The sequence below is a fragment of the Schistocerca americana genome, chromosome 1 (genome assembly GCF_021461395.2).
Source record: "Schistocerca americana isolate TAMUIC-IGC-003095 chromosome 1, iqSchAmer2.1, whole genome shotgun sequence".
Lineage (NCBI taxonomy): Eukaryota > Metazoa > Arthropoda > Insecta > Orthoptera > Acrididae > Schistocerca > Schistocerca americana.
In genome coordinates this window covers 856,224,938-856,247,972 of record NC_060119.1, presented here as the reverse complement: position 1 = coordinate 856,247,972, position 23,035 = coordinate 856,224,938, and the positions used below count along the sequence as shown (strand labels likewise).

General features: G+C 43.7%; 1 protein-coding gene across 1 annotated transcript in view; it reads left to right on the top strand.

Annotated features, from left to right (window-relative positions):
- The window catches only part of LOC124594679 (hatching enzyme 1.2-like), a 115,626-nt gene that overhangs the window by 20,754 nt on the left and 71,837 nt on the right, over positions 1-23,035 (top strand). Inside the window, exons 3-4 of the mRNA XM_047133049.1 lie at positions 16,721-16,787; positions 17,214-17,317. Of these exons, the coding sequence (XP_046989005.1) occupies positions 16,721-16,787; positions 17,214-17,317 (171 nt within the window). The remainder of the gene's footprint in view (positions 1-16,720; positions 16,788-17,213; positions 17,318-23,035) is intronic.

The window sequence follows — 23,035 nt, the reverse complement described above, 5'->3', positions numbered from 1 at the left end:
TTCTGCTCAATCACATTTAAATTTGGTTTCTTCATTTTGTTGCTCCCACCATTAGGATAAACGAGCTGCAGTGAAATTACCTATGCAAACACATACCTTGCTAGTCATGTAGCGTTGAGAGTGCAACCCTTTGTCGTGTGCAACAGGCCGTATGGGTCCCGTGAAGCTTGCCGAACCCAAAGTCGGCCTGCTTCAACCACCGTGCTTCAGTACACATGTACGCTTGTGTCTCCTTTGTGGCAGGCTGAGCTGTTTTAATAGTTGTGACAGACATAGGGGCAGGCAGGTTGGAAGAAGAATTTGTAGATCTTTGGCTGTGAGCACGACACCTCAGTGAAGCAACAGCTTTCTATGTTACGGAGATGGCTCCTGCTACCTTTATGTTAGTTACAAAAACTGTGACTAACGCATCACAATTTCATGTCTGATACAACCCGCCAAAAATTTAAACATCCAAATTCAAAGGATGGAAAAAATGTTAAAAAGTCAATGAACATATATGCTAATGGCACTGAGTTTTATAGTTTTTTTAATCAATGATCATAATACTGTTTAGTGTGAGGACTGTTCCAATAAAATCTTTTAAAAAATGTAATTTAGAAAAAGCTCACGTGTCCAGTACTATCCAGGTCTCCCTTAAAGAAGAGGGCTTTCTAATGTGACATGTAACATGTTTGGATAAAACAGCAAACCAGGGTACCTGCGCGATCCTTTCTCACATTTTATAGTTGTTAATAATGACAGTATAATGTTACTTATAATCCGTCTTGATTGCAAATTTTTTTTATTCATATGACCGGTTTCGGTTTATCCTGGACCACCTTCAGATCTGATATTTCAGTTACAGGAGTAACCCGTCCAAATCCAGCAACTTTCACATGCTGCGTCACATAAAATTGGTTGGCAGAATGCACTTCATTTATATTAATTATAACACTATTACCGACAGGTGTCGTCTGGTATATTTGTTACATTCCATTTATACATATTGTATTGAGTAGATTTTTTTGATTAACTTTTATCTCCAAAAATACTTCATTAAAATCTGTAGTATGGAGAAGCCAGAAGAAGCATACAGCGCCTGGCGTTGTTGACGGGGCCCTCCTCCACGGCCCTCTTGCCCACGGCGATGGACATCAGACAACTGAGCGGATCGCGGCACAACACCGAAATGGCGGGAGCCACGGAAGCAGACCATAGAGGAAAACAAGTCTACACCGGCGCCATAGATATAGAAATCGACCTATGCTTTTTAGATCGTATAACATTGATAATTTTACTGTTATTTAATTTTGATAAGTACAGATTTTAACCTTGACATCTACAGATTTTAATGAAGTATTTTTGGAGATAAAAGTTAATCAAAAAATCTACTGAATACAATATGTGCAAATGAAATGTAACAAATATACCAGACGCCACCTGTCGGTAATAGTGTTATAATTAATATAAATGAGGAGCATTCTGCCAACCAATTTTATGTGACTCAGCATGTGAAAGTTGCTGGATTTGGACGGGTTACTCCTGGAACTGAAATATCAGATCTGAAGATGGTTTAGGATGAACCGAAACCGGTCATACGAACAAAAAAAATTTTGCAATCAAGACAGATTATAAGTAACAATATACAATCACTGATTGCTGCTATCCCATCAGGCATTATGTCTGCTTTTGCAAATAATGACAGTATTTGGAATAAGTGTAGTCGTTGGGATAAGAGTAGTTGTGGGAATGAAGAGAAACCAACTGTAAAATGAACTGAATGACATGAGATTTTATAATAATCATTAAATTATCGCACATCCATATACATATACAGGGTGTTACAAAAAGGTACGGCCAAACTTTCAGGAAACATTTCTCACACACAAATAAAGAAAAGATGTTATGTGGACATGTGTCCGGAATCGCTTAATTTCCATGTTAGAGCTCATTTTAGTTTCGTCCACTTACGCTCAATGGAGCACGTTATCATGATTTCATACGGGATACTCTACCTGTGCTGCCAGAACATGTGCCTTTACAAGTACGACACAACATGTGGTTCATACACGATGGAGCTCCTGCACATTTCAGTCGAAGTGTTCGTACGCTTCTCAACAACAGAATCGGTGACCGATGGATTGGTAGAGGCGGACCAATTCCATAGCCTCCACGCTCTCCTGACCTCAAACCTCTTGACTTTCATTTATGGGGGCGTTTGAAAGCTCTTGTCTACGCAACCCCGGTACCAAATGTAGAGACTCTTCGTGCTCGTATTGTGGACGACTGTGATACAATCCGCCATTCTCCAGGGCTGCATCAGCGCATCAGGGATTCCATGCGACGGAGGGTCGATGCATGTATCCTCGCTAACGGAGGACATTTTGAACATTTCCTGCAACAAAGTGTTTGAAGACACGCTGGTAAGTTCTGTTGCTGTGTGTTTCCATTCCATGATTAATGTGATTTGAAGAGAAGTAATAAAGTGAGCTCTTACATGGAATGTAAGCGTTTCCGGATACATGTCCACATAAAATATTTTCTTTCTTTGTGTGTGAGGAATGTTTCCTGAAAGTTTGGCCGTACCTTTTTGTAACACCCTGTATACCGTTCCATGCATATAATTTTGGACAAACTTCTTTACAGTGCATTACAATACCCCGGTGTAAAAAATATTTGACGTAAGAATGTAATCTTTGTGTTCTGTTTGTTCTTCTTTTTTTTTTAAGAGATAAGAAACGTTAGTTGATTCAGCAACCCTTGAAAAGGCTACATACAATTGTCTGTGAGTAAAGACAGGATTTGTAGGTGTAATGGGACTCTTTGAAGTGTTTGTCCTTGCGACTTGTTCACAGAGGTCCCAAATGTTAAAATTAAGTTTTAGCGCAAAATCAGGATGCATGGTTAGAAGCCGGTTAGAAAACCTTTCTAATGATATGGTACCCCATTCATCCGTATACGACTATTATCCATTGAAAAAAAGAATCGTTGACTTGAAAAATAATATATATGAAAGCAGTTTCCGGCAAAACCACTTGTGTTGTGGATTATCCGCGCAATCTCGGATCCGTAATAACCAGGACAAGCGGGAGCCCTCTGTGTTGCGCGGCAGCTGAGGTGCGCGCTGCGGGCTGTGTGGGCGCCACCCAGCGGCGGTGCAGGGCGCCGCCAGACTGCGCCGTGGCGATGCCCGCCCTGTCGCCGTAGGGATTGGAAACAACCGACCTGTTAATATCGACATCGATGTTTTAATTCTGAATAACCGGTTTTTTGAGTATTTGTTTGCTCTCAGTTACAACAGCCTTATTTTTACACAGAGTACGCGAAGGAACTTGCCCCCCTTCTTGCAGCGGTGTTCCGTAGGTCTCTAGAAGAGCGTAGCGTTCCAAAGGATTGGAAAAGGGCACAGGTCATCCCCGTTTTCAAGAAGGGACGTCGAACAGATGTGCAGAAATATAGACCTATATCTCTAACGTCGATCAGTTGTAGAATTTTGGAACACGTATTATGTTCGAGTGTAATGACTTTTCTGGAGACTAGAAATCTACTCTGTAGGAATCAGCATGGGTTTCGAAAAAGACGATCGTGTGAAACCCAGCTCGTGCTATTCGTCCACGAGACTCAGAGGGCCATAGACACGGGTTACCAGGTAGATGCCGTGTTTCTTGACTTCCGCAAGGCGTTCGATACAGTTCCCCACAGTCGTTTAATGAACAAAGTAAGAGCATATGGACTATCAGACCAATTGTGTGATTGGATTGAAGAGTTCCTAGGTAATAGAACGCAGCATGTCATTCTCAATGGAGAGAAGTCTTCCGAAGTAAGAGTGATTTCAGGTGTGCCTCAGGGGAGTGTCATAGCACCGTTGCTATTCACAATATACATAAATGATCTTGTGGATGACATTGGAAGTTCACTGAGGCTTTTTGCAGATGATGCTGTGTTGTATGGAGAGGTTGTAACAATGGAAAATTGTACTGAAATGCAGGAGAATCTGCAGTGAATTGACGCATGGTGCAGGGAATGGCAATTGAATCTCAATGTAGACAAGTGTAATGCGCTGCGAATACGTAGAAAGATAGATCCCTTATCATTTAGCTGCAAAATAGCAGGTCAGCAACTGGAAGCAGTTAATTCCATAAATTATCTAGGAGTACGCATTAGAAGTGATTTAAAATGGAATGATCATATAAAGTTGATCGTTGGTAAAGCAGATGCCAGACTGAGATTCATTGAAAGAATCCTAAGGAAATGCAATCCGAAAACAAAGGAAGTAGGTTACAGTACGCTTGTTCGTCCACTGCTTGAATACTGCTCAGCTGTGTGGGATCCGTACCAGATAGGGTTGATAGAAGAGATAGAGAAGATCCAACGGAGAGCAGCGCGCATCGTTACAAGATCATTTAGTAATCGCGAAAGCGTTGCAGAGATGATAGATAAACTCCAGTGGAAGACTCTGCAGGAGAGACGCTCAGTAGCTCGGTACGGGCTTTTGTTGAAGTTTCGAGAACATACCTTCACCGAAGAGTCAAGCAGTATATTGCTCCCTCCTACGTATATCTCGCGAAGAGACCATGAGGATAAAATCAGAGAGATTAGAGCACACACAGAAGCATACCGACAATCCTTCTTTCCACGAACAATACGAGACTGGAATAGAAGAGAGAACGGATAGAGGTACTCAAGGTACCCTCCGCCACACACCGTCAGGTGGCTTGCGGAGTATGGATGTAGATGTAGACGGAAAAATTCGCGGCAGCAAGATGGAGTTGTGTGATATAAACGATACTTGGTAAGTGTGATTCTGCATCTGAAAGATGATGTCTATTCAGTTTTCACCCCGGTGGCATAAGAGTGGTGATAGTAGCGCCATTGTGAGGTTGCAAATCAGGTAAATACATGTTGCCACGGTAGCGAGCGTTAGTTATATGCGAGACTGCATGAGGTGAGTTGGTGTTAGTCAAGAATGGCTTTAAGGCAACAAAGACCTCCTTGTCAACACCTCACTAAGTTTGAACGAGATCGTGCAAACAACGCTACAAGAAGCTGGATGTGCCTTCTGCGATATTGCAGAAAGGTTTGGTAGGAACATAACTTCTGTACATGATGGCTGGCACCGGTGGTCACGACACTGTACAGTCGCAAGAATGCTGGGCTCTGGATGTCGACTTGGCACTATCGATAGAGAAGATCATCGTGTTTGGCGTATGCTTCTGGCGTGTCGTACTGCATCTGGAGGAGTAATTTGAGCTGCAGATGGCACCACAGTCACACGACGAACTGCTACAAATCGGATACTTAAAGAACAGCTCCGAGCCCGACGCCTCGTAGCGTGCGTTCCATTGACCCCAAACCACCACCACTTCCGACTTCAGTGGTGTCAAGCGGGAGCTCTTTGGGGGGCAGAATGGAGGTCTGTTGTGTTTTCTGATGAGAGCTGGTTCTGCCTCAGTGCCATTGGTGGCCATATGTTGGTTAGAAGGATGCCTCTTGAGAGACTGCAATCAAACCGTATGTGTACTAGACACACTGGACATATACCTGGAGTTATTGTCTAGGGTGCGATATCGTATGACTACAGGAGCATTCTCGTGGTTTTCTCATACACCGTGACCACAAATTTGTACATCTATTTGTTGATTCGACCTGTTATGCTGCCATTCATGAACAGCATCCCAAGGAGTGTTTTCCAAAAGGATAACGCTCGTCCACATACCACTGTTGTAACCCAACATGCTACACATAGTGTCGACACGTTGGTTTGTCCTGTTCGATCACAGAGCTATCTCCAATCGAGCACGTATGGGACAACTACAGCGTCATCCACAAACAGCTTCAACTGTCGCTGTACTGAGCCACGAAGTGCAAACAGGCTTGCAACTCCATCTCACAAACTGATATCTATCACCTCTTCAACACGATGCACGCTCGTTTGCATGCTCGCATTCAACATTCTGCTGGTCACACCAGTTATTGTTCAAATGTGTGTCAAGTCTTATGGGACTTAACTGCTAAGGTCATCAGTCCCTAAGCTTACACACTACTTAACCTAAATTATCCTAAGGACAAACACACACACCCATGCCCGAGGGAAGACTCGAACCTCCGCCGGGACCAGCCGCACCGTCCATGACTGCATCGCCCTAGACCGCTCGGACACCAGTTATTAATGAACCACTATTTCACATTTGCAATGGCTTATCTCGTGCTTAGCTTAACCTGTTATCTTGCAATGTTAACCACTCTGCATTATTCTACATTAATTATTTATCGTTTAAGATGGTCTGTGGCTTCTGAACGATTGGTTTCGTGTTCGAATGATATTTTTTATGATGAAAGCTGTCAACTTACAAATCAACCCATTATAGAACGAGTGTTTATGAAGATACTGGACAGTAAATATGGGACACTGGATTAATTCATTACTCAATTTGTAACTGTTCCCATGTAATTGTTTGAGACAAATATTTTCTGTTTTCAATACTATCTAAAGTCTTCATTAACATTGTCGAAAGAGAATTCTGAATTTTGTCATCCAAAAATGAATAGTATTCAAATACATGTTTAAAAGTAAGTTAATAATATGACTATAAAGCTGGCTTTTTTTGATTCAAAATAATTAAAGAAATCAAAACACTAGAAGTTGTGCACAATAGTTTCTTACTTGTCTAGGAAGTGATAAGAGTGTAAGGAAATTAAGGTAACAATAATACGTTAAAATGTAAGGAGTCATTTATTGTTTATAAAAAATAGGAAGTATCTGTTCTGCTGCCTGTGTCTAGGTTTATCTATTTCTACCCCTTGGAAACGCACAACACCAAAGGTAGAGTTCTCAAACCTCAATTTTCATTCTTTAGCAGTAATGCCCAAATAGTATCCCAATAGGCCTCCTCTTTAGGTGAGTCGTCAGCGCATCTGACTGCCACGCAGCGGACTCGGGTGGGATCCTGGCTGGGTCAGAGATTTTTGTCATCAATGCATTCGACTATTTCATTTCAATATTATGAGCCTCGATTTTTGAGCAGACTTTCAGAAAGTTAGAGTCATGAGACACTACTGCTGATTTAAATACATCAAAAAAAGTTTTGCATCATCCCAGTTACCAGAACTCCTGAAGATAGACTTGACTGTGGATATTGTATGGCAGACACAGTTCCTTCGACTGTTCTGAGATGTAATTAAACCCGCCCATAGGTGTAAACAACCATGTATGAGCAGCGCCTATTAGACGAAGGGGGTCCAACAGTCGATCAGTTCCAGTCATTCCACAAGGAAGGAGATACACAGTTTGTGTTGTCTGTAGTTCAACCATGCCTAGACGGTCAATACCGCGATTCGATCGCGTCCGCATTGCTACTTTGTGCCAGGAAGAGCTCTCAACAAGGGAAGTGTCCAAGTGCCTCGGAGTGAACCAAAGCGATGTTGTTCGGACATGGAGGAGATACAGAAAGCCAGGAACTCAGGAACTGCCGATGACATTCCTCACTCAGGCCACCCAAGGGCTACTACTGAAGTGGATGACCGCTACCTACGGATTATGGCTCGGGGGAACCCTGAGAGCAACGCCATTATGTTGAATAATGCTTTTCGTACAGGCACAGGACGTCGTGTTAAACTATGCGCAATAGGCTGCATCATGCGCATCTTCACTCCTGAGGCTAAGGGCGAGGTCTATCTTTGCAACCACGACACCATGCAGCTCCGCACAGACGGGCCCAGCAACATGCCGAATGGACCGCTCAGGATTGGCATCACGTTCTCTTCACCAAGGAGTGTCGCATATTCATTCAACCAGACAATCGTCGGAGACGTGTTTGGAGACGACCCAGTCGGACTGAACGCCTTAGACACACTGTCCAGCGAGTGCAGCAAGGTGGAGGTACTCTGCTGTTTTGGGGTGAAATTATGTGGGGCCGACGTACGCTGCTGGTGGTCATGGAAGGCGCTGCATCGGCTGTACGATACGTGAATGCCATACTCCGACCGATAGTGCAACCATATGTGTAGCGTATTGGCGAGGCATTCGTCTTCATGGACGCCAATTCGCGCTGTCATCGTGCACATCCTGTGAATGACTTCAGGATAACGACATCGCTCGACTAGAGTGGCCAGTATGTTCTCCAGACATGACCCTATCGAACATGCCTGGGATAAATTGAAAGGTCTGTTTATGGACGACGTGACCCACCGACCACTCTAAGGGATCTACGCCGAATCGCAGTTGAGGAGTCGGACAATCAGGACCAAGAGTGCCTTTATGAACTTGTGGATAGTACGCCACGACGAACACACGTATGCATCAATGCAAGAGGACGTGCTACTGGGTATTAGAGGTACTGCTGTGTACAGCAATCTTGTCCACCATCTCTAAAGGTCTCATTGTATGGTGGAACAACATGCAATGTGTGGTTCTCATGAGCAATAAAAAGGGCGGAAATGATGTTTAGGTTGATATCTATTCCAATTTTCTGTATGGGTTCCGGAACTCTCGGAACCCGGGGGGGGGGGGAGTGCTGCAAAACTTTTTTCGATGTGTGTGTTACAGTACAGTATTCAACCCCTAATTACTTGTCGAGAAGAACAACGAACAGTGTACGGACTAAGTTTTATTTTGTTTAACTGTTTTTTTGACATTTTGATTCGAGGTACCTTTAAACTTATAATGCAGATGTATGAGGAAGTCTTAGAAATTTTTTGTGATTGTTGGATGTGTATGCCTGTTACCGGAAATAATAGCAATAAGAAACCGGTAATTGGTTATTTAAGTAACTAGTTATTTTGAGTGGTTTTAAGAGTGAGGTTAAACTGGAGATGAAGAAACCGGTATAACCGGAAACTGGTTGTCTCGGCGATAACCGGCGCCGCCGTGTTGCAGGCCGCTGCCGTGCCCGTGGCTGGCGCTCTCCCTGTTGGCCGCCGCCGCAGCCGCCGCCTTCGACCTGCCGCTCGGCGTTCCCGACCAGGTCAGTCGCACCGGACTCCACACCTTCCAGCCAGGCAACTTGTTGCTAAAAGGTATCACCCTAAGTAATCCAGCATTCACGCACCACGAGGTGCAATACTGAAGACACCGAAAGCCCACACAGAACTATTCTGTTTCTCTACTTACTCCACACGACAGGTAGCGTTCTTGTCTTCTGTATCAAACTCACTGTTAAATTTAGTTAGCGTTTCCGATATTATAGAGGACTCACGTTTCTGCTGGCCCTGTCTCAAAGATCCCCATTCCTCACTATCTGATTCATCTTGGCATCGTTATCTTGTAAATTGTCTGTCTCTTCTTAGATTTAACAAATATGACGTCCGACACTACAGATACCACTGGTGTTACAGCGGCCATATAAAACCAACGCTTAAGAGAAGTCGCAACAAGCCATTTACAGGTACTGAAATAAATCAACGGTGAAGGTTAAAAATTTATGCCGGACCCGGCTTCGAACCCGGCTGCTCTACTTCGCTACAACGGTTGGCTTAACCGCCTTCTTCTTTTTTCTTTTCGGTATTGTTCGTTGTGTTTGGTCTGGGCAGACGTCACAAGACATCCGTTCAAGTTGATCGTTGATTCCTTTACTCAGTTTTTTATTACAGAGGGCTAGCAGCCCTCTGACCGAAGAAGCTGAGCTACCTTGCTGGCACCGCCTCGGGCATCTGGAAACGCTTCCCGTCTGACCAAATTCTGAATCTGTCACGCGCAAGTAGACCCCTTATCCTTTAGCATCATTGCACCACTGCTCGCAGCATTCGCTAAGTCCCGCAGCGGTTCTGAATGTATCATGGCGTATCCACACTAAAAGTACCTTACGCACAGATATACATGTGTGGTATCTTTTCTGTCGGCCATGTCCGACCACACATCTGTCTATACGAGTCAGGGAGGGTGTTGGTACTTTCAGTGCAGATGCACTATATACTTCATACCCTTGCGGGATTTAACGAATGCTGACAAAAGTGGGGCTAATGGATAGGGGAGCTACGTGACAGGTTAAGGATTTGGGCCAACGGTGAAGAGTGTGCAGGCGGCCGAGGCGGTTAAGGCAACCGTTATAGAGAAGCAGAGACGCCGGGTTCGAAGCCCGGTTCGGCACAAATTTTCAGCCGTCACCGTTGATTCACTTTAATGCATGTAGAAGGCCAAATGTCCTGATTTCTCTTAATTATGTATACTAATTTGTGTTAGTACGTTGCTTGTACACTTTCTGATCTAATTTATCCAGACACGCCTATGTAATGAGGAACTGATAACTAGGTATCACCAGAGGTGCACCTGCCAGTGTGAAAGGAGTCGGGTGTTTTGCCTGTACAGAAGCAGTAGCTCAATGACTTCCAGTGTGGACGAGGCAGTGAATGCCACCTGAGAAACTAATCCATAAGACAAGATTCAGCCCTTCCAGAGCTGCCCAAGTCGACTCTTGGTGATGTGATTGTGAAGTGGAAAGACGAAAAAACAGGCACAACTACACCATGTCCTGACAGACCTCATACAATAAGGGATAGGAACCTTCGGCACTGCAAACAGTCGTTGTAAAGTATCGCAGAAAATCAGCGAAAGGATCACTCGCGAGTTCCAAGGTGCTACCATCGGTCCAGCTAGGACAATGACTGTGCTTAGGGAGTTAAATAGAATGGGGTATTATGGTCGAGCAGCTCCTCATAAGCCACGTTACCTGCCGACGTGCGTAGCGCCATTAGTGAACGATGTTGTGTTACGGTATGGGCAAGTTTTTCTTGGTTATGGCGTGGTCCCCTTATTGTGGTTATGAATAAACTCAATGCGGAGTAGTATGAGCACACTTTACGTCATTGTGTACTGTGTGCAGCAGAGGAACAGTTCGGAGACAATGACTGATTGTATCGCCAAGGCAATGCACCATGGCGCACGGTCTGGGGCGCCTTGCCACGGTTCGCGCGGCTTCCCCCGTCGGAGGTTCGAGTTCTCCCTCGGGCATCGGGCATGAGTGTACGTGTGTTGTCCTTAGCGTCAGTTACTTTAAGTTAGATTAAGTAAGGTGTAAGACTAGGGACCGATGACATCAGCGGCTTGGTCCCATAGGAACTTACCACCACCACTACCACCACAGTGCACCACGTCATAAAGCAGCTTCTGTGAGGAAATCGTTTCTGGAAAATAACTTTCATGATTGCCCTGCCTAGACTGTCGACCTGAAACCAATGAAAGACACTTCAGAAACTTGTTTCCTCTTGCTTCGGCTCTTGAGGAAAAATGAACTGCCATTGCTCTGCAGACATTCAAACAACTCATTGAAGGTGTCCTCAGCAAACCTCAAGCAGTAGCAAAGGCGATCCCTACTAGGTGTCCGGAGACTTTTGATCAGATACGTTAGGAAATCTCACCTTTCTGAATGGTCTTTGCCTTCGTTATCCAGTCTTACGTCTTACCTTTTTCACATATTGTTTTGAATATTCCGCAATTTAGATACCTATACTGATCTTCCGTCTGCATTACGGTAGCAAGAATAATCTAGAAAGGTAGTGATAGAAGCCGATACAAAGCGTTGCTCACGCTCTCTTCCTCACCAGCTTCTTCCGGAGCGCGACACCTATTCTTCAGATGAAACTGCTGAGGCTCAGAAAGTGCCGTTACCGACAGAGCCGACACGCATACCTTCCAAAAGCGAGTCGGTGACAATGTGGTTTCACCTTCACCACTGTGCAGAAAGAAGGGCAGAGGTTACTGTCAAAACAACTCAACGTGCACTGTGACGTTGGTGAACTGTCAACAGTGTCGCATTATTAGAAGCTACGAGTTATATGAAAGTAAGTTCTCCATCCTCGTAAATAGGCCGAGATCACACTTCGTGGCGAAACGTCCCTAGTACGAAAGTATTAAGCGAACCCTGGATCTTGACTTCTAGATCGGCACGCTGATAGGTCGGATATTATCTGTTCCCACCATCTCCAACGAACTTTTTTACGTCAGATAAATACACTTCTGAATCCGTGAATTATTAAGTGAAGGACTCATTTCGGCTACCATGGCTCAACAGGATGTCCGTAAACATTACCTGATACTCATAAACGCTGTGACCTGAGTACCACGTACCAGCTGTGAACGGAATAAACAGAGAGGAGGAGCGTTCGTGATACGCCAAAATTGAACGTCGCCTTTAAATTAATATGTAATAACTTCTTAATATACTGCCATAATGCTAATATACTATGGCAATGGTTGTTGTGACAATAAAATACTGTAATTCAATGTAATAACTGTAGACTGGAAAACAATAACGAGCTAAGTGCCTTTTTTTTTTAGTTAGACCCGAAAAACCAAGCTAAGTGCCGACCACCTGAAAATCGGGCTAAGCACTATGACCACTTCTAGTAGTGCATGTGAGGTCCGACAGATAGCATGAGCGGTATGTGCCGGCCCAATGGTCAGGCTACAGCGGGCCATATGGCACAAAGCTTTGTAATTGTCTGCAGCGTACGAGAGGTTATGTCTAGATTGAAAAATGTAAGAGGCTTGAAGCATGTCAGAGTGTCAAGTAACTAAGGACCTCGTAAAAATTATGGAGAAAGCGACACCTAACAATCCATTTATGGTTATTATGCTGCAGCCTGAGGACTTTATATTTTAAAAAAAAGCAGCCAATATACAAATTAACACAACGAAAATAAATATTTCAAAATTTAATTTGATTGAAGTGGAAAAATTGCCCCTGGTTTCGTCAAGATGAGAACAGTGTTTAACGATCTTGAAGACTGGACCCAAAAAGGGATCACCACTGACATAATAAAGAACTTTGTTTTACCGTCACAACAATGTAAAAACAACTTGTCAGCTGAAGAGAAAAAAGGTCTATGCTGCCGTAGTAGAAAGTAGGTAACAAAACATTTTTCGAAGAGTTAATCAAATAAAACTGCTTTGTGCTGTATAAAATTAAAAGAAGAATTAAACACAATTTAATCACAGTATAGTGTATCTGAAAATGTTTATTATTAGCAAAACTGATAAATGCTTGAAATATCTTTCATTGGCTCTTACCTATTTTTGCCGATACCTGTATGGCATGAAGCACGTTCTGCGTTTTTCAGAATAAAATATTAATTTTTTTTTATAAAAGGAAGGCAAGTTAAGAAATTGCAATAGTTTTGTGATTCTTACTGCAGACAATACGTAAAAAATGTTGTTGAGGTTGTTTCACGAGAATATTGTTGTAAGAAAAAATGAATAACTCGGAATCAGGCTTTTGTCACTTATCCCGCTCTTTGCTGAGCTGAAGCGGACGTAATCTGGTCCCTCTCGCAGTTTCTCTGGTGAATTGGTGTCTCGGTTGCACTCTTTAGGCTTACCATGCCCATCTTGGCAAATGCATGGACATTATATCATAACATACGAACAGTTAAAACATTCAGGGCGCAGATGATACAATTAGCAAACATATTGGTCCATTACGTTACTTTCTAAGCAAGTTTAAGATGATGCTACGTCCACTGGAAGGACAGCTGCGAAGAGAAATAAAACAGACATCCAAGATTAGCCAGGAATACTGCAGGCTACTACCCAATTAACCTTCTGTCTGTTACTTAAAAACAAACAGTATTTACAGAAAAAAACGAAAATTCAATGTTTAATTCAGGTTTTATTCGAAAATCGTTTATTTGTAACGTGAAACAAAGCGCTTTTGTAGCAAAAGTAAAAAAAAAGTCACTACACGTTATGATGTAGTGGTAGAAAACATATTTCCTCAAAGAAAAAAAGATAAAATTTAAAAGAAACGCACAACAAAAAATATCAAAACTCGCTTCAGTACTTCGTCAAGCCCATCTAAAACGTGTTTCTGTTATTCACAAACAGCTCTCGCATTTATAAATAATAACAGAAAACTCTTGCCTTTAATCGTGATGAAAAACGTTCCATTGAGTACAAAATAACAATAATGATTACACAGTTTTTTTAATGTTTTGTATGTAAACTGCACTTCCATCAAAAGTAATTGCTTTGGTTACATAAAAGTGCAGAAGTAACACGATCAACTAATTTCCATCACTGTCCACCCCGATAGCTGAATGGTCAGCGTGGCGGACTGCCGTCGTAAGGGGCCCGGGTTCGATTCCCGGCTGGGTCGGGGATTTTCTCCGCTCAGGGTCTGGGTGTTGTGTTGTCTTCATTACCATCTCATCCCCATCCGGCGCGCAGGTCGCCCAATGTGGCGTGGAATGTAATAAGACCTGCACCAAGGTGGCCGGACCTGCTCCGTAAGGGGCCTCCCGGCCAATGACGCCAATCGCTCATTTCCATCACTTATAAAACGCAATTTGCATTTTGTAACGATATAACTGAAGAAACTGCAAAAAGGTGGGAATTTAAGAAGATGAGATCTGGACAAACTGATTAAACCAGAGGTTGTACGGAGTTTCAGGGAGAGCATAAGGGAGCAATTGTCACAAATGGGGGAAAGAAATACAGTAGAAGAAGAATGGGTAGCTCTGAGGGATGAAGTAGTGAAGGCAACAGAGGATCAAGTAGGTAAAAAGACGAGGGCTGGTAGAAATCCTTGGGTAACAGAAGAAATATTGAATTTAATTGATGAAGGGAGAAAATATAAAAATGCAGTAAATGAAGCAGGCAAAAAGGAATACAAACGTCTCAAAAAAGAGATCGACAGGAAGTCCAAAATGACTAAGCAGGGATGGCTAGAGGACAAATATAAGGATGTAGAGGCTTATCTCACTAGGGGTAGGATAGATACTGCTTACAGGAAAATTAGAGACCTTTGGAGAAAAGAGAACCACTTGTATGAATATCAAGAGCTCGGATGGAAGCCCAGTCCTAAGCAAAGAAGGGAAAGCAGAAAGGTGGAAGGAGTATTAGAGGGTCCATACAAGGGAGACGTACTTGAGGACAATATTCTGGAAATGGAAGAGGATGTAGATGAAGACGAAATGGGAGATACAATACTGCGTGAAGAGTTTGACAGAGCACTGAAAGACCTGAGTCGAAACAAGGCCCCGGGAGTAGACAACATTCCATTAGAACTACTGACGGCCTTGGGAGAGCCAGTCCTGACAAAAATCTACCATCTGGTGAGCAAGATGTATGAGACAGGCGAAATACCCTCAGACTTCAAGAAGAATATAATAATTCCAATCCCAAAGAAAGCAGGTGCTCACAGATGTGAAAATTACCGAACAATCAGTTTAATAAGCCACAGCCGCAAAATACTAACGCGAATTCCTTACAGACGAATGGAAACACTAGTAGAAGCCAACCTTGGGGAAGATCAGTTTGGAATCCGTAGAAATACTGGAACACGTGAGGCAATACTGACCTTACGACTTATCTTAGAAGAAAGAGTAAGGACAGGCAAACCTACGTTTCTAGCATTTGTAGACTTACAGAAAGCTTTTGACAATGTTGACTGGAATACGCTCTTTCAAATTGTAAAGGTGGCAGGGGTATAATACAGGGAGCGAAAGGCTATTTACAATTTGTACAGAAAGGAGATGGCAGCTATGAGTCTAGGGACATGAAAGGGAAGTAGCGGTTGGGAAGGGAGTGAGACAGGGTTGTAGCCTCTCCCCGATGTTAATCAATCTGTATATTGAGCAAGCAGTAAAGGAAACAAAAGAAAAATTCGGAGTAGGTATTAAAATCCATGGAGAAGAAATAAAAACTTTGAGGTTCGCCGATGACATTGTAATTCTGTCAGAGACAGCAAAGGACTTGGAAGAGCAGTTGAATGGAATGGACAGTGTCTTGAGAGGAGGATGTAAGATGAACATCAGCAAAAGCAAAACGAGGATAATGGAATGTAGTCGAATTAAGCCTGGTGATGCTGAGGGAATTAGATTAGAAAATGAAACACTTAAAGTAGTAAAGGAGTTTTGCTATTTGGGGAGCAAAATAGCTGATGATGGTCGAAGTAGAGAGGATATAAAATGTAGACTGGCAATGGCAAGAAAAGTGTTTCTGAAGAAGAGAAATTTGTTAACATCGAGTATAGATTTAAGTGTCAAGAAGTCGTTTCTGAAAGTATTTGTATGGAGTGTAGCCATGTATGGAAGTGAAACATGGACGATAAATAGTTTAGACAAAAAGAGAATAGAAGCTTTCGAAATGTGGTGCTACAGAAGAATGCTGAAGATTAGATGGGTAGATCACGTAACTAATGAGGAGGTATTGAATAGAATTGGGGAGAAGAGGAGTTTGTGGCTCAACATGACAAGAAGAAGGGACCGGTTGGTAGGACATGTTCTGAGGCATCAAAGGATCACAAATTTAGCATTGGAGGGCAGTGTGGAGGGTAAAAATCATAGAGGGAAACCAAAAGATGAATACACTAAGCATATTCAGAAGGACATAGGTTGCAGTAAGTACTGGGAGATGAGGAAGCTTGCACAGGATAGAGTAGCATGGAGAGCTGCATCAAACCAGTCTCAGGACTGAAGACCACAACAACAACAATAAGCATATAACATATACAATGAACTAACAGTGAGCTATGTGAGGCACTAACTATATATTTAAAAAAAAAAAAAAAAAGAAAAAAAGGAGGCAAAGAGAAGTAGTCGCCGTCCAGTTTCTTCCTCATACATTCACTTATGTTTCTTTCTCTGGCAATGCTAGCAATACTACCATTAATCCTACCATTTACTACATCGTCTATGTTCTATTCCAAAAATAACGAACCATAGTTGTGGTAGAGCGCCTCTCTAGCCAGGGCCCGTCACCTGTGAGCAGACATGTTGATCGGTGTGCCTGTTGTGTGTGTTGCAGGAAGCAGACGAGCCAGGGGAGCCCATCTCTGCCGAGGAGTTCGCGCTGTCCGCCACCTCTGCCGCAGGTGCGTACCGGTGCTTAGCCGCTTTAGAAGAACACACAGTCATATAAGCATTTTTCCGTTTCACACTCCGTCGTACATTGGAGGAAACAAATTTTAACATTCTTTGCTCTCTCATATTCAGGTTGCAGATGTAAATTGTGATGTTTCAAAATTATTCATCTCCGCCAATTTAACTGGATATTTACAGACATTGCAGTATTATTTGCGAGTGGTATGTCAACCACGTAAGCTTTAACGGTCCCCTCCTACCAAAAGAACTTATTTGCAGTTGGTGACTTAATTTATTTCATTAAGTTTGCCTAGAACATTTCGAAATGGCGTGGTATACTCCTGGGCCGGGATGTACGGCTTGGTGCTACCTCGCTGCCTGCGCCGCCCTTGGAGTTCGGAGCCAGCAGCGCGATGTGTTGTGTTGTGGTGTTACAGCGCTGCTGCAGCCGCCACTGGACGACGGTTCCCCGGACCCCATCCTTGCTGCGGGGCTCTTCGAGGGCGACATCGCTGGGGTCTCCCCGGAGGACGTTCTAGTGGTGAGTGGGTGCCGACACAGCTTACCGCCAACCGTCGATCGGAAATCCAGTACCGTCTCCGAACCAAAACTCGTTGCCCGTGAACATACCAGGACATAAACATTGTTATACAGGGTGTTACAAAAAGGTACGGCCAAACTTTCAGGAAACATTCCTCACACACAAATAAAGATGTTATGTGGACATGTGTCCGAAAACGCTTAATTTCCATGTTAGAGCTCATTTTAGTTTCGTCAGTATGTACTGTACTTCCTCGATTCACCGCCAGTTGGCCCAATTGAAGGAAGGTAATGTTGACTTCGCTGCTTGTGTTGACTTGCGACTCATTGCTCTACAGTACTAGCATCAAGCACATCAGTACGTAGCATCAACAGGTTAGTGTTCATCACGAACGTGGTTTTGCAGCCAGTGCAATGTTTACAAATGCGGAGTTGGCAGATGCCCATTTGATGTATGGATTAGCACGGGGCAATAGCCGTGGCGCGGTACGTTTGTATCGAGACAGGTTTCCAGAACGAAGGTGTCCCGACAGGAAGACGTTCGAAGCAATTGACCGGCGTCTTAGGGAGCACGGAACATTCCAGCCTATGACTCGCGACTGGTGAAGACCTAGAACGATGAAGACATCTGCAATGGTCGAGGCAATTCTTCGTACAGTTGACGATAACCCTAATGTCAGCGTCAGAGAAGTTGCTGCTGTACAAGGTAACGTTGACCACGTCACTGTATGGAGAGTGCTACGGGAGAACCAGTTGTTTCCGTACCATGTACAGCGTGTGCAGGCACTATCAGCAGCTGATTGGCCTCCACGGGTACACTTCTGCGAATGGTTCATCCAACAGTGTGTCAATCCTCATTTCAGTGCAAATGTTCTCTTTACGGATGAGGCTTCATTCCAAAGTGATAAAATTGTAAATTTTCACAATCAACATGTGTAGGCTGACGAGAATCCGTACACAATTGTGCAATCACGTCATCAACACAGAATTTCTGTGAACGTTTGGGCAGGCATTGTTGGTGATGTCTTGATTGGGCCCCATGTTCTTCCACCTACGCTCAATGGAGCACGTTATCATGATTTCATACGGGATACTCTATCTGTGCTGCTAGAACATGTGGCTTTACAAGTACGACACAACATGTGGTTCATGCACGATGGAGCTCCTGAACATTTCAGTCGAAGTGTTCGTATGCTTCTCTAACAACAGATTCGGTGACCGATGGATTGGTGGAGTCGGACCAATTCCTGACATCAACCCTCTTGACTTTCATTTATGGGGGCATTTGAAAGCTCTTGTCTACGCAACCCCGGTAGCAAATGTAGAGACTCTTCGTGCTCGTATTGTGGTCGGCTGTGATACAATACGCCAATCACCAGGGCTGCATCAGCGCATCAGGGATTCCATGCGACGGAGGGTGGATGCATGTATCCTCGCTAACGGAGGACATTTTGAACATTTCCTGTAACAAAGTGTTTGAAGTCACGCTGGTACGTTCTGTTGTTGTGTGTTTCCATTCCATGATTAATGTGATTTGAAGAGAAGTAATAAAATGAGCTCTAACATGGAAAGTAAGCGTTTCCGGATACATGTCCACATAACATATTTTCTTTCTTTGTGTGTGAGGAATGTTTCCTGAAAGTTTGGCCGTACCTTTTTGTAACACCCTGTATATTAACTACTTGTTGACATGCGTTGGTTAGAGACTTTGAGAGATTTGTCAAAGAAATAACTGGGCCCATTTTCTCTTTGCGTTGATTTATTTCTTTATCATTGTTTAAATTTTTTTATTCGCTGCTGTGAGTTGCACTCTTGAGAATCTACTGCAGTTCGAAGACTTGCAAACAAGAGGGAAATCGCTCCTATCGAAGCACAATAAATGCGAATGTGTTACTGTTTATTTAAAAGAAAATTGAGGTACCTGCTGTCTCATTCTAGCTTCCTCTGTACCTTTAAAAATATTTCCAAAAATTTTAGCATGTTAACAAACTCGCGCTTTTTTCAACACGCAACGCACCTCAAACTCCCACAAGCTCCCCTAACTAACACACATACACCAGTTCATCGCTGTTAAGTCGCTCATATTCATCCACTCCCAGCTGTCCTTCCTCTCTCACTCTTTCAGCCCAGCTCGTTGTCGTTATCTTTTCTGTCTCTCTGTTATTGTCCCTTGTGTCATAGCCACAGTCCCCTACGTTCTGTGTTAACGTAAGGTCGACGGCGACTAGACAAAGATAGAGAATGAACTCTTCCTTGTCCTTTACAACAGGAAACCCCCAATAATTCTATATCTTAAAGCAACATACACATTGAATGGCACTGACCGTTTATCAGTGCCATTCAATGTATATGTTGCTTTAAGATATAGAATTATTTGGGTTTCCTGTTGTAAAAGACAAGGAAGAGTTCACTCTCTATCCTTGTCTAGTCGCCGTCGACCGTACGTTAAACCCTAACCATCCTTCCTGTTTGCAGATCTTGAACATATGAGCGCACTGACGAGATTAAACAAAAGGTGGTACTTTGTTTATAGGGGCAGGTGTGCGTTAGCCCACGTGCACTCAGTGTCCAGTGAGAAAAATTGCTCCATTCATTCCTAGCGTACTACCTTTACAGTACTTACCCGTATATGGTATCGACTGTGAACAAGTGTCCGTTTCATGAGGTACTGTTAAATGTCAAAGCGCAGGGACTGGACAAAGAAAAACGAGCACCCTGATCGGGATGTTCCATATCTGGATCATGGTTGGTGTTATGTTGCATTGTCTGGAAATGACATGGTCTGGAGATTATCAGTGATGCCCAACAATCACTGGATTTGCCAATACTTCTGTGTTCACTGTGGCGATCTACCGTCATGTCGGTTCTTGCAGATTTCCAAGACTAACCAATATTTCCGCTCAGCTGATGCATGAGCGACAGCAGTCTCAAATGTACAGGAGTTACCTGGGCTGTCTAGGGAAGTCGAGAGTAGTGATACCGTAAAAATTCTGTGAGACAACTTCGCCTGCTAGTAATTGAATAAAAGCTAAGTTTGTTGGTGGAGACAAGAGCGTATTACAATGATCCTTGCGTTTAGTTAGTACGAGGAGAGTCCAAAAAGTAAGTTACACGCTGTTATAACAGGCCATGTAAATTTTATTGAATGCTGCACTACACTTCAAAATGACACAGACACATGGCATTATTTTTCAAAATAGTCACAAAGTCTGTGTAAACAACAGTCAGAACGTTCTGTCAAACGTTCAGTTCCTCGACGATAGAACTCCACTGCTTCGACACGGAGTCATTCGAGAACCGCAGTGCGGAGCTTCTCACTACTGGAAAATCCGCGACTGACGCGAATCGTTTCCTCGATGTCGAATGTTCGAGGTCTTGTGGCTAACGTTTCTCTCTCTCTCTCTCTCTCTCTCTCTCTCTCTCTCTCTCTGTGTGTGTGTGTGTGTGTGTGTGTGTGTGTGTTTGTTGTTCTCATCATCATTTAGTCATCATCGAAGTGGAAGTCAGCGAAGTGGCGTCAGTTAAAAGGTGGCCGAACATTCCAGGTGGTGTCTCCCAGCCAATATGGCATACGAATATTTCATCATCTCAACTGACTGGATATTTTCGTCTGTGGTCGATGTCTATGGCCTTTCTTCCCATATCACCTATGTCTAAATATTGGCGCCATTTCACTGCGATTGGGCGTTACATTGCATATGGTCCACGTAACGCCCGAATTTCACACTGATTGTGTGTGAAATTTAGACATCTTTCTCACAAGCATCGTACAGTCCCGCGTACTTTAACTTTGGAGTACATTTCCATTGACGCCCTGCTTCAGTCGCACGTTGTGATACATCTGTTATCCGTACCGCAACGGGGGTGTGTCAACAGGAAACGCAGAATATGTACTCTCTTCTGACAGTGCGCTATTCCTGTTGCCCTACGGTGTTTGCGTGGGACGACATGTTTTACTTACTTTCTGAAGTCTCCTCGTATAATGCCAAGAAGGCGACATATGAATTAACTTGTATCTACAGAACACAGTGTGAATCGGAATAATAAGATGGAAATATCCCCAAAAAAACCGTACTTTGGGACTGCTGCCAAACATACGCGAAACAAAGTGAATGTCAGGAGCAGACATAAGTCGTGCACAAATTCGAGACTACATGCTGCAGTAATTTGCTCCTATGAATGCGCTATCGCACTGTTCGCTATCATCTATGACTTTCAGCCGTCCTCAGGCCTATGAGAACACTTTAGGTAAGCACATTCACTGACAGATTCTGGAAAAGGAACTTCATCCCCCAAGATTTGTTTGATGCACGTAATAATGAGAGATGAGCACCTACACCTCCACAAAGCTGTGATTTTAAAGTTATAATTTACGACTGTATTGGATCACAGCAAAACATCAAGCAAGTCTGAAGTCCCATTACGACATCAGCCAAAAATCCCTTCACTATGCTGATAGCTATGAGGAGTTGATTTTACATCATACTAGTGCATTTTTGTATAACACTCAGCTGACGAAAGTCATGGGGTACTTGCTGATATCTTGTTGGACCTCGTTTTGCCCAGCGTAGTCCAGCAAGTCGACGTCGCTGTAAGTCCCCTGCAGACTTACTGAGCCGTCCATAATTGCAGGGTTTTGTGCACAAACTGACCTCTCGAGTATGTCCCATATCTGTTTGATGGGATTCATGTCTTGCGATCTCGGTGGCCAAATCATTCGCTCGAATTTTCCAAAACGTCCTCCATCCAAGTCGCCAGCAATTGTGTCCTAGTAACATGGCGCATTCTCAGCCATAAAAACTGCATCGTTTTTTGGGACTATTAAGTATATGAATGGCTGCAAATGCCCTCTAAGCAGTCGACCATAACCACTTCCAGTCAATGACTGGTTCAGTTGGACCTGAGGACCTAATCCATTCCATGCAGACACAGCCCACACCGTTATGGAGCCCCCACCAGCTTGCACAGCGCCTTGTTGACAACTTGCATCCACGGCTCCGCAGGGTCTGCGCCACACTGAAACCCTACCATCAGCTCTTACCAACTGATATCGGGACTCATCTGACCGTGCCACGATTTTCCAGTCGACTATGGTCCAACTGATATGATCACGAGCCCAGGAGAGGCGCTGTCTTCCTATTACCAAAGGCACTCCCGTCGCTCGTCTGCTGCCATAGCCCATTAACGCCAAATTTCACAGCACTGTCCCAAGGGATATATTCGTCGCACGTCCCACATTGATTTCTGCGGTTATTTCAAGCATTATTGCTTGTCTGTTATCACTGACAACGTAAACGCTGCTGCTCTCGCTCGTCAGGAGAAGGTCGTCGGCCACTGAGTTATCAGTGGTGAGAAGTATTACCTGACGTTTGGTATTCTCGGCACACTCTTGACACTGCGAAACCTGGAATACAGAGTTCCCTAACAATTTCCGTAATGGAATGACCCATGCGTCTAGCTCCAACTACTATTCCGTGTTCAAAGTCTGTTAATTCCCATCGTGCGACCATAATCATGTCGGAAATCTTTTCACATGAATTAATTGAGTACAAATGGCAGTACCGCCAGTGCACTGCTCTTTTATGCCTTGTGTACGCGATACTACCGCCACCTGTATATGGGCATATCTCTATACTATGACTTTTGTCGCCGGAGTGTATTTTACCGAGCCCTGGATCTGTTGCCATAATTAATTACGACTGTGAGCCACGATAGCAGT